The sequence below is a fragment of the Agrilus planipennis genome, unplaced genomic scaffold, assembly GCF_000699045.2.
Source record: "Agrilus planipennis isolate EAB-ADULT unplaced genomic scaffold, Apla_2.0 scaffold6, whole genome shotgun sequence".
Taxonomy (NCBI): domain Eukaryota; kingdom Metazoa; phylum Arthropoda; class Insecta; order Coleoptera; family Buprestidae; genus Agrilus; species Agrilus planipennis.
The window spans coordinates 426,614-442,783 of record NW_020439302.1 but is presented as its reverse complement, the minus strand read 5'-3'; the positions used below and the strand labels follow the sequence as shown (position 1 = coordinate 442,783).

General features: G+C 31.3%; 2 protein-coding genes across 3 annotated transcripts in view; both read right to left on the bottom strand.

Annotated features, from left to right (window-relative positions):
* LOC108732616 (fatty acyl-CoA reductase 1) overlaps window positions 1-1,646 on the bottom strand; it is a 20,369-nt gene extending 18,723 nt beyond the window's left edge. Inside the window, exon 1 of the mRNA XM_025978360.1 lies at window positions 1,358-1,646. The gene's annotated coding sequence lies outside the window, so the exon portion shown is untranslated. The remainder of the gene's footprint in view (window positions 1-1,357) is intronic.
* A 5,113-nt stretch (window positions 1,647-6,759) lies between these two features.
* Window positions 6,760-16,170, bottom strand: part of LOC108732604 (fatty acyl-CoA reductase 1-like) — a 10,496-nt gene continuing 1,085 nt past the window's right edge. The window contains exons 2-9 of one of the 2 annotated variants that reach the window (XM_025978359.1): window positions 12,624-12,854; window positions 10,758-11,009; window positions 10,430-10,575; window positions 9,602-9,711; window positions 9,282-9,474; window positions 8,615-8,851; window positions 8,160-8,417; window positions 6,760-6,971 (exon numbers count right to left, since the gene is read on the bottom strand). In XM_025978359.1, the coding sequence (XP_025834144.1) occupies window positions 6,869-6,971; window positions 8,160-8,417; window positions 8,615-8,851; window positions 9,282-9,474; window positions 9,602-9,711; window positions 10,430-10,575; window positions 10,758-11,009; window positions 12,624-12,854 (1,530 nt within the window). In that variant the 3' untranslated portion in view covers window positions 6,760-6,868. Of the gene's footprint in view, window positions 6,972-8,159; window positions 8,418-8,614; window positions 8,852-9,281; window positions 9,475-9,601; window positions 9,712-10,429; window positions 10,576-10,757; window positions 11,010-12,623; window positions 12,989-16,170 lie in introns of those variants that run through there. The other variant, XM_025978358.1, reaches the window with a different exon arrangement.

Sequence of the window (16,170 nt, the reverse complement as noted above, 5' to 3'; positions counted from 1 at the left end):
ATCTCAAAAACTACTAGAGATAGGTATATTATAACCAAATTGCTGAAAATATTTTCTGTATATAAACCATATTGTTTATTAAATAAGAAGTTTATGAGAAAAGTGTCGCATTTTCGTATGTATTATTAAGTAATAGGTTTAAAAGAATTGATACTTTTAAGTGGATATGTATTATCCTTAATAAGGACAATTCGTTTTTGTTTAACGAATGAGATTCTATGTTTCAATAGATAATAGAAATCATTGGTTTGTATCTGTATTATGAAGGAGGTAGGTTTACCTTACTAATTTGCAATGAACTTGATTACAGTCTTTACTATTAGGTCAATATCTGACGAAGGTCGATTCAATTGAAAGGCAATTGGCATTGACATTGTAAACTGAGTAATTCAATCTAAAGCGAAACATTAATAAAAAATATAGAACATGCTGTAAATCACCTAATCACTAAGGGAAAGACTTTTTAGTTTTGTAATATAGTCTTCGAAAAGATGTTCAAAGTTTTTAATTAATTCTATTCACAATACATTCATAAATTATTATAATCTGAAGAGGAATTTATGTCATAATTTTTAAAAATAGTTAGATGTTACATAACAGAAAAAAATACAATAAAATGTTTGAAAATTGAATCTTTTGTAGGTAAACAATAAATCATAATTAATTACAAATTTTTCTATGAACTTAATTCAATAATTTTCGAAGAACATAAATATTTATTAGTGTTTCAAATTGTCCAGTTACTTCAGAGTTTGACGTCTTCTATGTAACTATTAAGTTTTCCCATGAGAAAACAACCAGAGAATTGTCAATAAAGTATGAAACTATTTTTCACAAATCTGAGACTTATATTGTATCTGCAGCGTTATCTAATCAATTAAATATCCACTTTTAATATGTTGTTGATGACTATACACCTTCTCAGGTTTAGTCAGACATATTAGCGGCAGAAACGGGAGTTAGGAGGGGTAGAGGTAGGCCTGGATGAGTTCGCAAATAGTTAAGGATGTGGAATGTTATAGTTTCAGGGAAATGCGAAGATTAGTTCAGGATAGGAAAGAATGGAGGTGCATGTCCAACCAGTCTTAGAGCTGACGACCTTATAATGATGATTATTTTACATAGACATCCCTGCAAATCTATCCTCTACAACTGAAGGAGCTCAAGGAAGAACAAGCCGGAGTTAAAATGAAATAATGTTGCATTTTATAGGTACAGATACAGAACAGAAGAAAACAAGAATATAGTTGAGTACATTCAAAACTTTTTATGTTACTAATTTCGTCAAAATTTCTGACACATATATCCAAGAATATTTACCACTATACGTAAATTAATAACAAATTGTTTTACTCACCGATTGGTTGTTTTGTTATTCTATATGCTCGTAATACGATTCCGAAAATGTGGCACAGGATGTTAATGAGTCTTTCAATATTAGTTTAATGACTTAATGAGTTAATATATGTACATACAATACAACCCGAATGATTCTTTTTTAAACGATATTCCAATACGTCTTTATGCGTCGTATACTAATACACGTTTTCACGATCTTTTTCTTAAAAACAATTTTGTTGTTGTGTTTTTTTAAATAGTTTTAATAAAGAGCATGTTAGATAGAACACGCTTGAGTAACAACTGACCAACCAGACGGTCGCAGCGTGTACTTAATAATTTGGACCTAGAAACGTGTAAGATGTTACGCAAAGGTGAAATGTTTCCTCCTCTTCTGAATGGAACAGTGGGTAGTGGGAGATAGAAAATGTTAACGACATGATGCTGATGATCGTGATTACTGTGTGATGATGAAGATGATAACAGGTAGATGGTGCGAATGGAGAAGCTGAAGTTTTTCGAAATTCTAAAGCACGAGTTTATAGAAAAAATTTCTGGTATTCCAAAGTACGTCGGAGATGACGTTCTGCGGTTGGGAAATGGAGGAACATGTTAAGGTCATCGGGTTTTCTTTAGCAGAACGAAGGACTAGCAACATTTGGGTAAGCCCATAACATACCTACTAATTTGGTAATATAAAGAACCATTCCGACTTCCTTTTTGTTTTATATTTTAATTGGAGCTGGTGTTATGTATCGACTGTTACTTGATGAAGTTCCACATTATACAAAAATAATAATCATTTTATGAATTTCACAATTTTGTTAAGCAAATATGTATAGTTACGTCACACTCGGGCTTCATCAATAAAATCTTTACGCAAAATATTTGAGTTTCATACAGGTACCAGCAATTAGGGAAGGATGAAGTTGGAATTAAGTAACCAAGATTAATTGCTTAAATTTGTTATTCATTCTACTAATTCTGATAACGTCAATGTAAGGGAATTGAATTGGGAGAGTTGAAAACTCGAATTAAAATTATTCTTGAATTTCTGCGGCTGTGTTTGGTATTTTTAATAGAATTTTCCGAAAAGCCAAAAATTTTCAATGCATTCTTGCTTAATTTTAATACTTATTCGAACGATTAAGATTCAGCATTATCATTATATAAATGTACGACGTTTGTTCAAAAAGTATCGCGAATCAAAAATTATTTATCTATTCATTAATATCTATCTTGTCCCCTAAAAAAATTATCCCCACCACATATTATACACTTCTGCAACGTTTATTCCAATTCTCGAAGCTCTTCAAAATATCGTTTCTTGTGATTTTGTTTACAATGAAAACTAATTGAAATTACTTCTTAACGATAAAAAGTTTATTACCTTTAACGTGTAACAAACTTAATCAGAAACATAAATATTATTATCTATAAATTCTACATTTATATTATTTCCTTATTATTACTGCGAATCATAATTAGCACAGTGTGAAGGGTTTCATTTATATCCAAATCTGAGTTTATGATCCAATAAATTATCTACGGAATCACTTACATTCATTGCCTAACGAACTATTCTCCTACACATTGTTTTACTAAGTGGGTAAAAAATGTTTTTTATGATCTTGTTCAAATCCTCCTTCGATGCCTTTGTCTTTATCTCCTCAATCGTAGAGTAACTTGTCCTTTCATGGGCCTTTTCAGCTTAGGGAACAAGAAATAATCACAGAGGGAGAAATCTGGGGAATACGGTGGCTGCGGCATTATTTGTGTGTTAGGGCGTTATCATGGTGCCAAAGCCAATTTTTGTTCTTCCAATACTATAGGGTTGTTCGGAAAGTCATTTCGTTTTTTTTTTGTGGAAATGAAAGAGTTTTCGTATAATAAACAAATATTTTATTAAATTATATATTGACCGTTCTGGTCCAACACCTTTTGCCATCTTTCTGGTAGTAGCATAATTCCACGCTCATAAAATTTTTGGTCTTTGCTGGCAAAAAACTGATCGAGGAGGTTTTTGACCTCCTCATTTGAGGTGAAGGTTTTACCGTCTAAAAAATTTTGGAGTGACCGGAACAAATAATAATCCGATGGTGCCAGGTCTGGAGAATATGGTGGGTGTAGCATTGTATCCCATTCAAGCTGTAAAAGCTTTTGGCGAGTGACCAAACTTGTGTGAGGTCTCGCGTTGTCTTGGTGAAACACTACACCTTTCCTGTTGATTAGTTCTGACCTTTTCTGTTGAAGTGCATCATTCAGTTTGTCCAGCTGATGACAGTAGACTTCCGAATTAATCGTTGTGTTATCCGGTAAAAGCTCAAAAAAAAAGATTCCTTTAAAATCCCACCAAACAGACAGCATCACCTTTTTTTGGTGAATATCGGCTTTGGAAATGGTTTGAGCCGGTTCATCTTTTTTGCTCCATGACCTCTTGCGTTTGACGTTGTTGTATACAACCCATTTTTCGTCCCCAGTGATGATGCGCTTCAAAAACGGATCATTTTCGTGACGTTTGAGAAGCGAATCGCAGACGTCAATGCGGCGACACAGATTTCTCTCTGTGAGAACATGGGGAACCCATACATCGAGCTTCGAGGATAATCCCAGGCCTTTCAAGTGGTCATAAACTGTTGAATTTGATAAATTTAACCTCAATCCGATCTCACGTGTTGTTATTCGCCGGTTCACATCAACTAATGCCTTTATCGCGTCTTTATCAGCTTCAACCGGCCTTCCCGAACGTGGTGCATCTTCGACATCAAAATTGCCGGATCGAAATTTAGCGAACCAGTTCTGGCACTGGCGTACTGTCAACACACCTTCTCCATACACATCAGTCAATTTCTTTCTGGCTTGAACAGCATTTTTACCCTTTCTGTAGTAAAACAGTAAGATATGTCGAAAATGCTGCTTATCGCTCTCCATATTTAAAAGGGCACCAACCAAAAACTACTGCGTAGAATTAATTGGAATTTTTCACACACAAGCCTTGCTATATGAGCTCTCAAAGCATATAAAAATTATACGGCTTAAATGTGAAGTTGGGTGCAAAAGAATACAATTAGATCCTCTGTCGGGAAAAAACGAAATGACTTTCCGAACAACCCTATATTTCCGTCACTTCATCAATGTTTTCGTCTGTTTCTACTCAGAATTCTAATTTTTTTAATTACCCACTATGTAAAAAAATTGTGTAGGAGAACAGTTCGTTAGGCAGCGAATGTAGGTAATAATTCCGTAAATAATTTATTGGATCATAAACTTTGATTTGGTTATAAATTAAACCCTTCACACTGTGCTAGTTATGATTTGCAGTAATAATAAGGAAGTAACAAATATGTAGAATTTATAGATAATAATATTTATGTTTCTGATAAAGTTTGTTACACGTTAAAGGTAATAAAATTTTTCTCGTTAAGAACTAATTTCAAACAGTTTTCATTGTAGACACATTCATCAAGACGAACACTTTCTACTATAGTTGCTACTTTTCCGCAACAAAGAATTTAACAATAACATTATAACTCTAAAGAAATAATGTTGATAGTTAACATATTAGTTACGTCGACTTTAAATAACAAACTATTGTTAAATGGATTTTGTATGTGCTAAAGTTTGTTACAAGAACTCATTGTTTTGCATGAGTATTTAAGAGAAGAATGCAGTACATTCTTACATAATAAGTTGTAAACTATTTACAAGTTATAAAGACTCCTATTTTTTGTTGTTAAGTCTGCATTGTATACACTACATACATACGTGAATGTTTAGCTTAAATATCATAAATAAATTACAGGTAATAAAAGTTGAATAAGCAATAACTAACTTTTTTTATAGCAAAAGTCTTTAATACTTACATAGTTTATTGTAACAAATTGTCGCTTAATTTTTACTAACAATCTTCAACTTTTTTTCTTTGTAGCATCAAAATAATAAGTTTGAAGGAAACGTTTTTATTTTTATGTGTAAAAACAAAGTTCAGTTTTTCTGCGTAATTTTATTAATTACATGTTAGCATATATGCGTATACATATATGTTTTTTTGCTCAATGGGGCATTTAAAACGTTTCTTGTTAGAGATCTCAGTTACCCTCTTACTGAATATAAAATTGCATATTTCAGATTAGACAGAACAAATAAAATGATAAATAAATAAATAAATAATTTTTAGTTAGCCGCTACACGTTTTTTCACCATTATAAATGAAATGTAACAGCTGATTTTTATGACAACGCAAAAATTACAATTTTCGATTGTAAATGACTTAATTTGCTGTAGAAATAGTAGAATTTATTTGGTAACTTGTAATAATCTCAATTTTGACGTTTCTTTAAAAATTATTACAAGTTTCTTAATTATTATCATTTAATTTGTATCGATTATTATGTATGTACCGACCATTTACAAGCACTGAACTATTTGGAACGTTTACTTACATAACTAAAGAACTTACCTTAAAAAATACTTCCAAATAGAGGCGAAACGTCGGTGTTGACTCTTCATTAATAACAACCTTCTAACCCTTAACTGCTTTAAACTTTATTTAATATTTAATAGTTTAATAATTAATACACAATATGCTCTAAAATGCATAACTGAATAAATTATAAACAGGCAGTACTATAAAAAAAAGGCTCTCTTTGAAATTTTCGATTTTGGTAGTTCTGGACGTGCAGATCAAGTTATGGGTAAAAACCTGTTTTTCACACAAATCTTCAAATATTTGCACACTTACAGATGAAGACATCAAAACCAGCCAATAATTATCCAAAAGTAATGTTCTAACAATTTAAAGGCAATATTTTATATCTATGATCTAGCATTTTCATCAAATGTAATTAATTAAGAAAAACATTGTTAATTTTTTTCTGTTAAATGTTAAATGATTAGAATACCAAATTTTGACTACAAATAATACGTCATTTCTTATAAATATTGAGAAAATATTAATTTTCATGGGCTCATTATTCCACACTGCGAAAACTTAAGAAAATGAAATGTCACATGCCTAAATTAATCTTCTCGTATAATATGACCTATGACATTAGTAATGTTAAAATTGTAGTGCAGTATAATGTTTTTAAAACCGCTTCAATATTATCTACCCTGTTTATTACGTTTTAAAACAACAGACAGACAGATGTCCCTTGCTGGTTTGCATTTATGCTTGATGTCCTAAATAGGTACATGTCAAAGATCGTCGAATACTCAAAATCATATTCGAACCCGTGTTGTAAAATCAAAACATACATAAGTAAATTATTTTTATAATAGTAATTTTTATTTACACTATACATACAATTATAGGCTTAAAATTTGTCAATTTTTTTGTTTTTATTTTATTTTTAAAGATTTTTCTACTTAATTAAAANAGATAATAATAATAGTAGTAGTACGATGTAATATATACAAATAGTTATTAGTATTAGACACTATTTATTTAAGGTATTTTTATAAAAGCAACTGTATGCTATGTTTATGTTACTATATAACTAACGTAACGTTAGGGTAATTTAAGTATTTATTATAAAGTAATTCCTAAGAGAGGGGCTATGATGAAATAAAAGGTAACGTATCCTAATCCCAAAAGGAGAATGAATTTGCAAAGTCTGTCCAAACCCCACATCCTGTAAGAAAAAGGATAACTATCCAAACACATATTGTATTTACTTGAAGTTTCCCAGCTGAAATTTCTTTTACGGTAAAATGACTGTAAATGTTATACTAATCGATTTCTAAAACCTTTTCATTAAATTAAAAAATTATACATACAATAATACTGTTTTTAAATAGGAAAATAATACATAACTAACGATTAATGGAAAATAATCTTACACCATTTTTGTTAATAAATTTTCACGCTACACATAACAGAAGTTTCCGATATTATTTAATTTTTGTGAATTTTGTAAAAACAATTTAAACTTTGTTATAATGAAAGCGGTATTGCCAAACCGTATTGTATGAAAACAAAAATACTAGTATTCAAGGGAAGGAAAAGTACGAAAAGAACGAATATAAAGACAAGAGACGAAAGATTAGAAGTGGCTGATTTTAGATATCTAGGAAGTCAGATAAGTCAGGATGGAGAGATTAGTAGGGATATAAAGCTGAGGATAGCACAGGGTCGAGTCGTCAAAAGAAGATACTTCTATGCTCGCGAACGATTAATTTAGAAATTCGAAATAGATTATTAAAGGTGTATGTTTGGAGCGCGGCGCTGTACGGGTGCGAAATATGGACGGTGGGCGCTGCGGAAAATAAAAGATTAGAAGCTTTCGAAACGTGCTGTTACAGGTGAATGATGAGGATACCGTGGATAGAGAAGGTTCGAAATGAAAAGGTATTAGAATGAATGGAAGAGCAGAGGACTCTACGAAAGTCAATAAAAAATAGACGAGATAGGTTGGTAGTCTAGTCAGAGACATTTTAGAGGCAGAAAGAGGAGTAGAGATAGACCTAGATTAAATTCCTGTTCGCAAATAGTTAAGGATGTGGGATGTTCTAGTTTTGGGAAAATGCGAAGATTAGCTCAGGATAGGAAAAGGTAGAGGTGGGTGTCCAACCAGTCTTAGGACTGACGACCCTATGATGATGATGATAAGCTCAACAAGTCCATTGTTTTCTTTTACGAATTTTAAGATATAAATTAGTTTATTTGTATAAATTTTTAGATTAAATTGCTGATTTTACAATTCAAAGCTCGGTCAGGCACTTCAAGCAAATTTGAAGAAGTCACATTGCGGCGAAACATACGCCAAGGTTTTTTAATTTTTAATGGAGTAAGGTTTTTTTTTCTTTTTGTTATTACTTACATCAACATGTGCCTTCTTGCAGATGGCAACGTGTCATCAGGTTCATTTAAAATATACAGTCTTGTAGCATGAACGCAATGAGTAAAATATTCGTCCAGATCTAAACCTTTTCCGTCAACCTTGAAATCTTCTTTTTCCTTTTCGTTCATAAGATGTCTGGCTTTCAATGAATCGTCATTGTTAAAGTCCCATTGGTTGTTCGCATAATATTCGAAAACCTCGAAACCTTTGCTTATCCTTTTTTGAATCCTCCACAATCTGCACATGAATATTTTGACAATAAATTTTTATTCATGAACAGTTGAAATAAATTAATGTCATTTTTATCCGCAAAATAAAACTGTAAACCACAATCTTTGTTATTGTGTTATTCTCGCTATTGATGTTGGGGATTTTTTATTTAATTCTAATAAAATCGTTCCCAGAATAGTTGTTTAAACATTGACCTTACTTACACTGGTTTGTTTCCACTTAAACAAATAAAAAAGTCTATGACAGCTGCCGGTAAATAATGGAATAAAGCCACACATATTAGATGCATTATCTTCGATTTTTTCATCGACCCTCCGGGGTACCAGACAACTCCATTAAGTGGCATTTTAGTCTCTACTATTCTTCTACCTAATTCGATTACTTGTTGCCAAGAAACTTTTATTTCTCCTGAACTCGTTAGATTATAATATCTCCTTTTCCTTGAAAGCAAAAATTGTTTATACATTTCATTCAGAAAAATTAAATACAGGTAGTAAAAGTATCAAGATCATTCGGTTCTTTGTGAAAATTTAAGACATATTTTCCGTTGTTGTTTTTCCATCTGATACATAATTAACCTCATCCAATGCAATCCTAATCAATTATAAAAAATAAATTTCTTCAAAATATTTCAGATATTTCCAAAGGTAGAGCGGGTTCGATTCCCGGCGAGGATGTGATACCAGTAACAATTTTTTTTCCTTTATTAATTTCTGATAATGTGTAAAGGGTTCGATATTAATTCAATTATTACGACTTTACACTTTGATTTTTATTAATTATTTCATAATTAATCATCGTATCAAAAAATGGAAAAAAGAAAGATGGAAATTCACAAAAAATCGACTGATAATTTTATAATTTACGCACTTGAAACCAATATAATCCCAAGACGTAATAATAATGCCATTTACAGCAACATCTACTGGCAAGTAGTCTGCATACCCTTTACTATTGCAGTACATACTTCTTATAATGCCTTTTCCGGCTCCTATCAGTAATCCTGTAGGACCATTTATGTTGTCGGTCCATCCAGGAACTGGTTCCTTCCAAATTGGTATTACTAAAAACAATTGCATGACCATCACAACTGCTATCGTAATAATTACGATAAAAAGGACATAGTAATTTGACAATTTGGTGTACTTCGGTTTTTAACAGAATTTTTGCGATCAGTAAGGTAGACGTACCTATTGAAGGCCTCACAATTATAACAGGCAGTTTATCCATTTGTTCATCAACAAGGCTCTCCGCCAAAGCTTTCGTAAAGGCATACGTGTTTGGGCAATTACCAAGTAGCCTGAAACAAGTAAATTATATAATCATACGTCTAATACAAAATTGACTTGGGAAGACCCTGGTTTTTTAGTAGATTATTATATGATTGTACTGAATTAACTTGCAAAACAAAATGTAAAACATGTGTGGCTTATTATTACTGGCGAATAATTCCAAAAACTTATAAAACGCAAGGTACTGCTAAGAATTATGCACTTCTGTTTGGTATTTTTTAAACGTATGTGTCAACAGCGTGCTACTGTTATATAAGCGTGTGCCTGAGGTGGCCATCGATAGGCAAGGTGGCATCTTCTATAGCGCTACTGAAAGCGTTCATAAATCAAATACGGGCGCAATAGATATAGACTACATTACAAAAAGGAATTTACGAGAAGTATCCGGAAATATTTAGAAACTTTTAATAACAGTACACATACGTATTTAACGCCAATTTAAAGACAGGTGATACAAACAGTGCGAAAACGAGAAGCGAAATTACCCGATATTTTCCTATAGATATAAACACTGAATACACAACAAGTTTATTAACGAACAACAACAATGAAAAGAAGCATTTTATTTTAAAAAGTATTTAGAAGGAACGCCTTTTTTATTTCGAATGCATTCTTCAGAAAAAAATTTACATTTAGTAATTAGTTGGACTAGAGAATGACTTCATATTTTGCATTTCCTATTTCAAATACATCCCAATATCACTGCTTATTTACATGGGTACTCACTTGTCTGTAATAGATGTAACTATTTCTTCGTCCATCCATTCAACGGCTTTGATGATGTAGTGAGGATTAGCCGGTGGTGGATATGATTTTTCATACAAAACCCTTTCGTTTAAATGACAATAAGCCGTAGATACATAAACAAATACCTGAAGTAGTCAATAATTAAATATTTCATTGTAAAAAGTAAGGGTAAAAGGTTTTTATTAATGTGAAAGTTTCGAATTTAGTTATGAGGCATCCTCAGGATTAGGCTTCTCCTAAATGGCAATTAAAACTTAATGCAAATATAGTAAAAAATTAGAAGAAAAATGTGATTGACAATTTTTACCAATAAGTCCTTCATTTCTTTTGCTAATTCCAGCATATACTTTGTGCCCCTGGTGTTAAGCAGTACTGCCTTTTTCAAGGTTTCGTCAAACCTTATAGTAGCTGCACAGTGGTAGACTAATTCTACTTCTTCAGCCAAAATTTTTCGATTTTCTGAAGAAATTCCAAGATTCGGAAGCGATACATCTCCAGGTATTACTACAACTTTCTTTACTATATCGGGACCATTTAGTTTCTTCACCTTTTCGAACAACTAATACAGAAAGAAGAAAATCAGTCCAATGCAAATTTGACCTTCGAACCCATATCAGATTATTGCAGGTACTAATAAATGGGATTTTACTAGAATAATTAACTTTATTGACTAAGGCAATTTGAATAATGACGAAAACAAAGTTAAAGCTGTTAATAATACAATATTTGTTGTTGCAAATAATATTCTTAAAAGTAGATTTTCTCTTGACTATATTACAGTCATTTGTTATTTAAAGAATTTCTTTATTTATAGTCTTATTATTTGTCCATCGGCATTTTAGTTTATCGAATTAATATTTCTTTTGTTCTTATATAACTGTAGTTATAATTTTTTGCATAGGATATAAACAATACCTTTCTGATAAAATTATTATTACTAAATAATTAATTGCGTAATAATAATGCCATTTACAGCAACATCTACTGGCAAGTAGTCTGCATACCCTTTACTATTGCAGTACATACTTCTTATAATGCCTTTTCCGGCTCCTATCAGTAATCCTGTAGGACCATTTATGTTGTCGGTCCATCCAGGAACTGGTTCCTTCCAAATTGGTATTACTAAAAACAATTGCATGACCATCACAACTGCTATCGTAATAATTACGATAAAAAGGACATAGTAATTTGACAATTTGGTGTACTTCGGTTTTTAACAGAATTTTTGCGATCAGTAAGGTAGACGTACCTATTGAAGGCCTCACAATTATAACAGGCAGTTTATCCATTTGTTCATCAACAAGGCTCTCCGCCAAAGCTTTCGTAAAGGCATACGTGTTTGGGCAATTACCAAGTAGCCTGAAACAAGTAAATTATATAATCATACGTCTAATACAAAATTGACTTGGGAAGACCCTGGTTTTTTAGTAGATTATTATATGATTGTACTGAATTAACTTGCAAAACAAAGTGTAAAACATGTGTGGCTTATTATTACTGGCGAATAATTCCAAAAACTTATAAAACGCAAGGTACTGCTAAGAATTATGCACTTCTGTTTGGTATTTTTTAAACGTATGTGTCAACAGCGTGCTACTGTTATATAAGCGTGTGCCTGAGGTGGCCATCGATAGGCAAGGTGGCATCTTCTATAGCGCTACTGAAAGCGTTCATAAATCAAATACGGGCGCAATAGATATAGACTACATTACAAAAAGGAATTTACGANACGTGAACAAATTTTTATTCCGGAATTCACTTCTTTGATACCTACTGCTTTCATCCAAGCTTCTATTAGTTTACTTTTTTCTCTAATTTTCCGAAAATATTTTTTACATATATAAAACGGTTAGTTTTTATTGGAAAGTAGTTAATGTAGGTGAAGAGTGAAGATCTATGTCTGAAGTGCTATTGCAGCTTTTCACTGAACATATCAACTTTTTATTTGATTTAACTTTAGAAGTAAACTTCGTCGACTCCATCATCAAAAAAATTTTTACTTTTTTAACGTGTTTTATTATTTTAATAAACAATTTTACAATTTGCGTGCACAGTTCCTATGTAAATTTTTCCCTCATTCGAGTTATAAATTTTGCCACCAGATGGTGTATGCCCATTTGACGGATCCCGATAGTATTTTCAATGAATTCGTCATCCTGTATTTCGGTCTTACCACTCCTTTGAACATTTCCCTCAATCTTTCATCAGGTTGTTTCCCTTTTTTCAATCGAACCAATAAATAAATTCTTTTAATGCCTATACAAGTTCGTAACAATTTTTCGACAAGAACTTTTCCCATGAATCCAGTTCCTCCTGTTATAAATATTGTCCGACCCTTGCATGCCTCCACCACTCTATTTACATGCTGGCTTTCTATAATGGCAGCTCTATCAATAATTTTATCCTGTAAACAAATAAACATATAAACAAAATACATGTATTATGTATAATGCGTAAATTGTCCATTTTCTCAAGATATGAAGGAGTTGAGGGGGTGAGTCAAACCAGATGATACGTACAATACAAAAGCCATTGGTTTTAAATAAAACATATTATGGGTTCTAGGTTTGTATTTTTAAAAAATATTTTAAGAAATTAAAATTAATAACAATAAATAAAAATGAATATTTTTTTATTTAATTTTAAGTAGTGTATATAATATTCAATAGCCTTCTANTTTAATTTTAAGTAGTGTATATAATATTCGATAACCTTCTACTGTTATTTTATGTGAATAATTTAGCCTTGAGTGTTACTAATTTTATTAACAAGTGTTTTATTAAATGAAGATTATATTAAATGCCTACCGAATACAAATTTATTAATTACTCGCCAATATGCATCATAAATCAGTTCTTTTTTGTATGTACGTCTTTTTGAATCTATTTACGTAAAATAAAAATGATTTATTGAATGATTGTTAATAAGTTTATTAATCAAATAAACCGTTAGTTTATTTGGAAATTAACATAAGTATGCATAAGAATTATGAGAATATCGAGGAAGACTTGCTGATAAGATCAATTACATAAATTGCCTACAAATATGATAAAACATAATTATATTTACATCTAATTATTATTTATTAATCAGTAGAGATAATGAAACAAACACGTAGTAATTCTCTCAAAAAGGTTAAAGTTGCATTTTTTGGGATTTGAAGTCGGATATCATAAAAATCCTGATCCACGACATGCTGATGAAAATTTGTGTAGTATCAAAGTATTTGGGTTAATAAAACATGCAATTCAAGAATTCTGATAAAAAAATTACTTTAAACTTGTTGGAGCTAACGTAATCCTAAAATGTAGCATCGTGCTACAGATGGCGCTTACTGCGCCATTTGTAGTATTTTCTAAAACGCACTGTTAAGGCAGCAGGAAAAAGTTGGTCTGTGTTCTGTCGGAGCTGCCTGCGACGCGCTGATGAGATCCAAAAAGATCGAAATCGCGATCCGCGTCTGGCAGTTTCGACAGAATACAGACCACTTCGAATTATTTTATTCGATTAAGCTAACGTGCCTATCACGTTGAGGTNACAGTAACACTGGTACAATGAGAAGCTGTATCAAATATAAGCAAAAAGGAAATTGTTAGTGATGCGCGAAGCCAAAGATCCCGGGTTCTATCCCCGGCGAGGGCGTGACAACACCAACAATTTTTCCTCACTATCTTGAGGTAATTTATAAAGGATAAAAATTAATAATGAATTATCACATTATTTTTTAATATTAACCACTACTGAATTTCATATAGTATTAAAGGAAATTGTTAGGAGATACTTCTTTTCGTCAAAAAGATTTGGTAAAAATTATTATGGTATCTGTAAATTTTTAATTCTTAATCAATACAATTATCGTCTGCTGATTCCAACCCGCATAAAAATGAATATTGTCTCTACAAGAACGTATTAAAGAGGAGTTATGAAAATTATCGTTATCTTAATTGAATAAAACCAAAGAATTTCTTTCTAATTTACTTATGTGATATACTTTATATGCGTTACTCCTTTGATAAACATTTTTCTTGTCTCAAAAATGTTACTAGAAATATTCCTACAACAAGTCCATAAAAACAAACTTAGCAAAGCAAGAAGTAAATTCGCATGATCTTTTTTTCTATTCTATTGATCTTTCATCGTCCCAAATAATAGATTTACTGTGGTATCCAAGGTAACAACGTCAGTACACAAACGTTTTTATTTTTTAAGTCATTAATGTCCATTATGATACAATGTTTTATTTGAATTGTAAGAAAAGTTTGCAAAAATGCCGGAGCTACCGGAACAAATGTATTGTTCTCAACAAATCTGCATCCCCCCTTCGTTTCCCTATCTTTTGAGACAATTTTGTAAAGCTGCTATAAGAACTCAACCTGCTGATTTACTAAGGTAAAAAATTAAATGTTCCTATTTCTCCATAAACTAAAACTAAAATATTGTGTCATTTTTTTTAATTACTTTAAATCTTTCCTAGATGGTCGGTGGCCTACTGGAGATGTCTTTCATTAAACATTCCTCCTCCTGTAAAACCCCGTCTTGAGTATCCCCTTCCTCAATGTCGAATTGGAATAACACCGGGATGGCTCAAAGCGCTCCTTAATAATAAACAATGAATGGGGAACAAATGTAGAGTATTTTAAAAATAACAATAAATTATCAGCCGTATGTGACCAGCATTTTCATTTAATATCCTGTTACTCTCGATACAGATATAATTATACCCAAACAATTACAGAGTTGACATAAAATTCTATTTTTAAAACATCTAAATGTTTGTACTTTACTTCTTTTAAATGTGTCAAATTGCCCAATACCTTTTTAAACTTTTTATGACGATAAAAGTCTAGTCTATTAATCAAGTTAATAGTCAGTAATGATATATCAGATCTTCAAGAAAGAACTACGAGATCTGTTTGAAGAAGAATTAAAAATTATTGTCTCTGTGCTACAGCCGGAATGTAAATTGTCATTGCATGTTTATGTTTAGATAAAGAAGAATGATATTATCCGATTACGTAAACTGTATTTACCAGGGTAATAGCCGTAAAAGAGGATAACTGCAAAATTGCACTACCAGCATACTTTATTTTATTACCAAAACTACGTTCTTTGTTTGCCATTTTACTGAAGAATCATACACCAAATCGGCAATAATTACTATTCGAAACTATTTTGTTCTGCTTGCTTAATAAACCTCGCTAATTAGTTATAAAACTACATGCACCACGATCATTATTAATTGTTTCTATATTGTTAAAATCGTGAATTGACATGAATTATTTTGAAGCATTTTCTGTATTAAATTATAGAAATAAAAAGAGAATGAAAAAGAATTACTAACAATTATGGATTTAACACAATCAGGAAAATCTTGATGAATGACGAGCTTTGTATAATATTCATTTTATTTTGTGTTGAAATCAGAAACGATGGGTTTCATTCAAAATTCCCACAAACACATAAAAATTCATTAATTGTTATTAAGAGAAATTTTTGTAAAATAATATAAATAGAGAAATTACTACAGAGTTAATAGAATTTTATAAGAATAAATTATGGATTTAAATAGTGATTTACGTTATCAAAAAAATTTTTACTTTTTGAACGTGTTTTATTATTTTAATAAACAATTTTACAATTTGCGTGCACAGTTCCTATGTAAATTTTTCCCTCATTCGAGTTATAAATTTTGCCACCAGATGGTGTATGCCCATTTGACG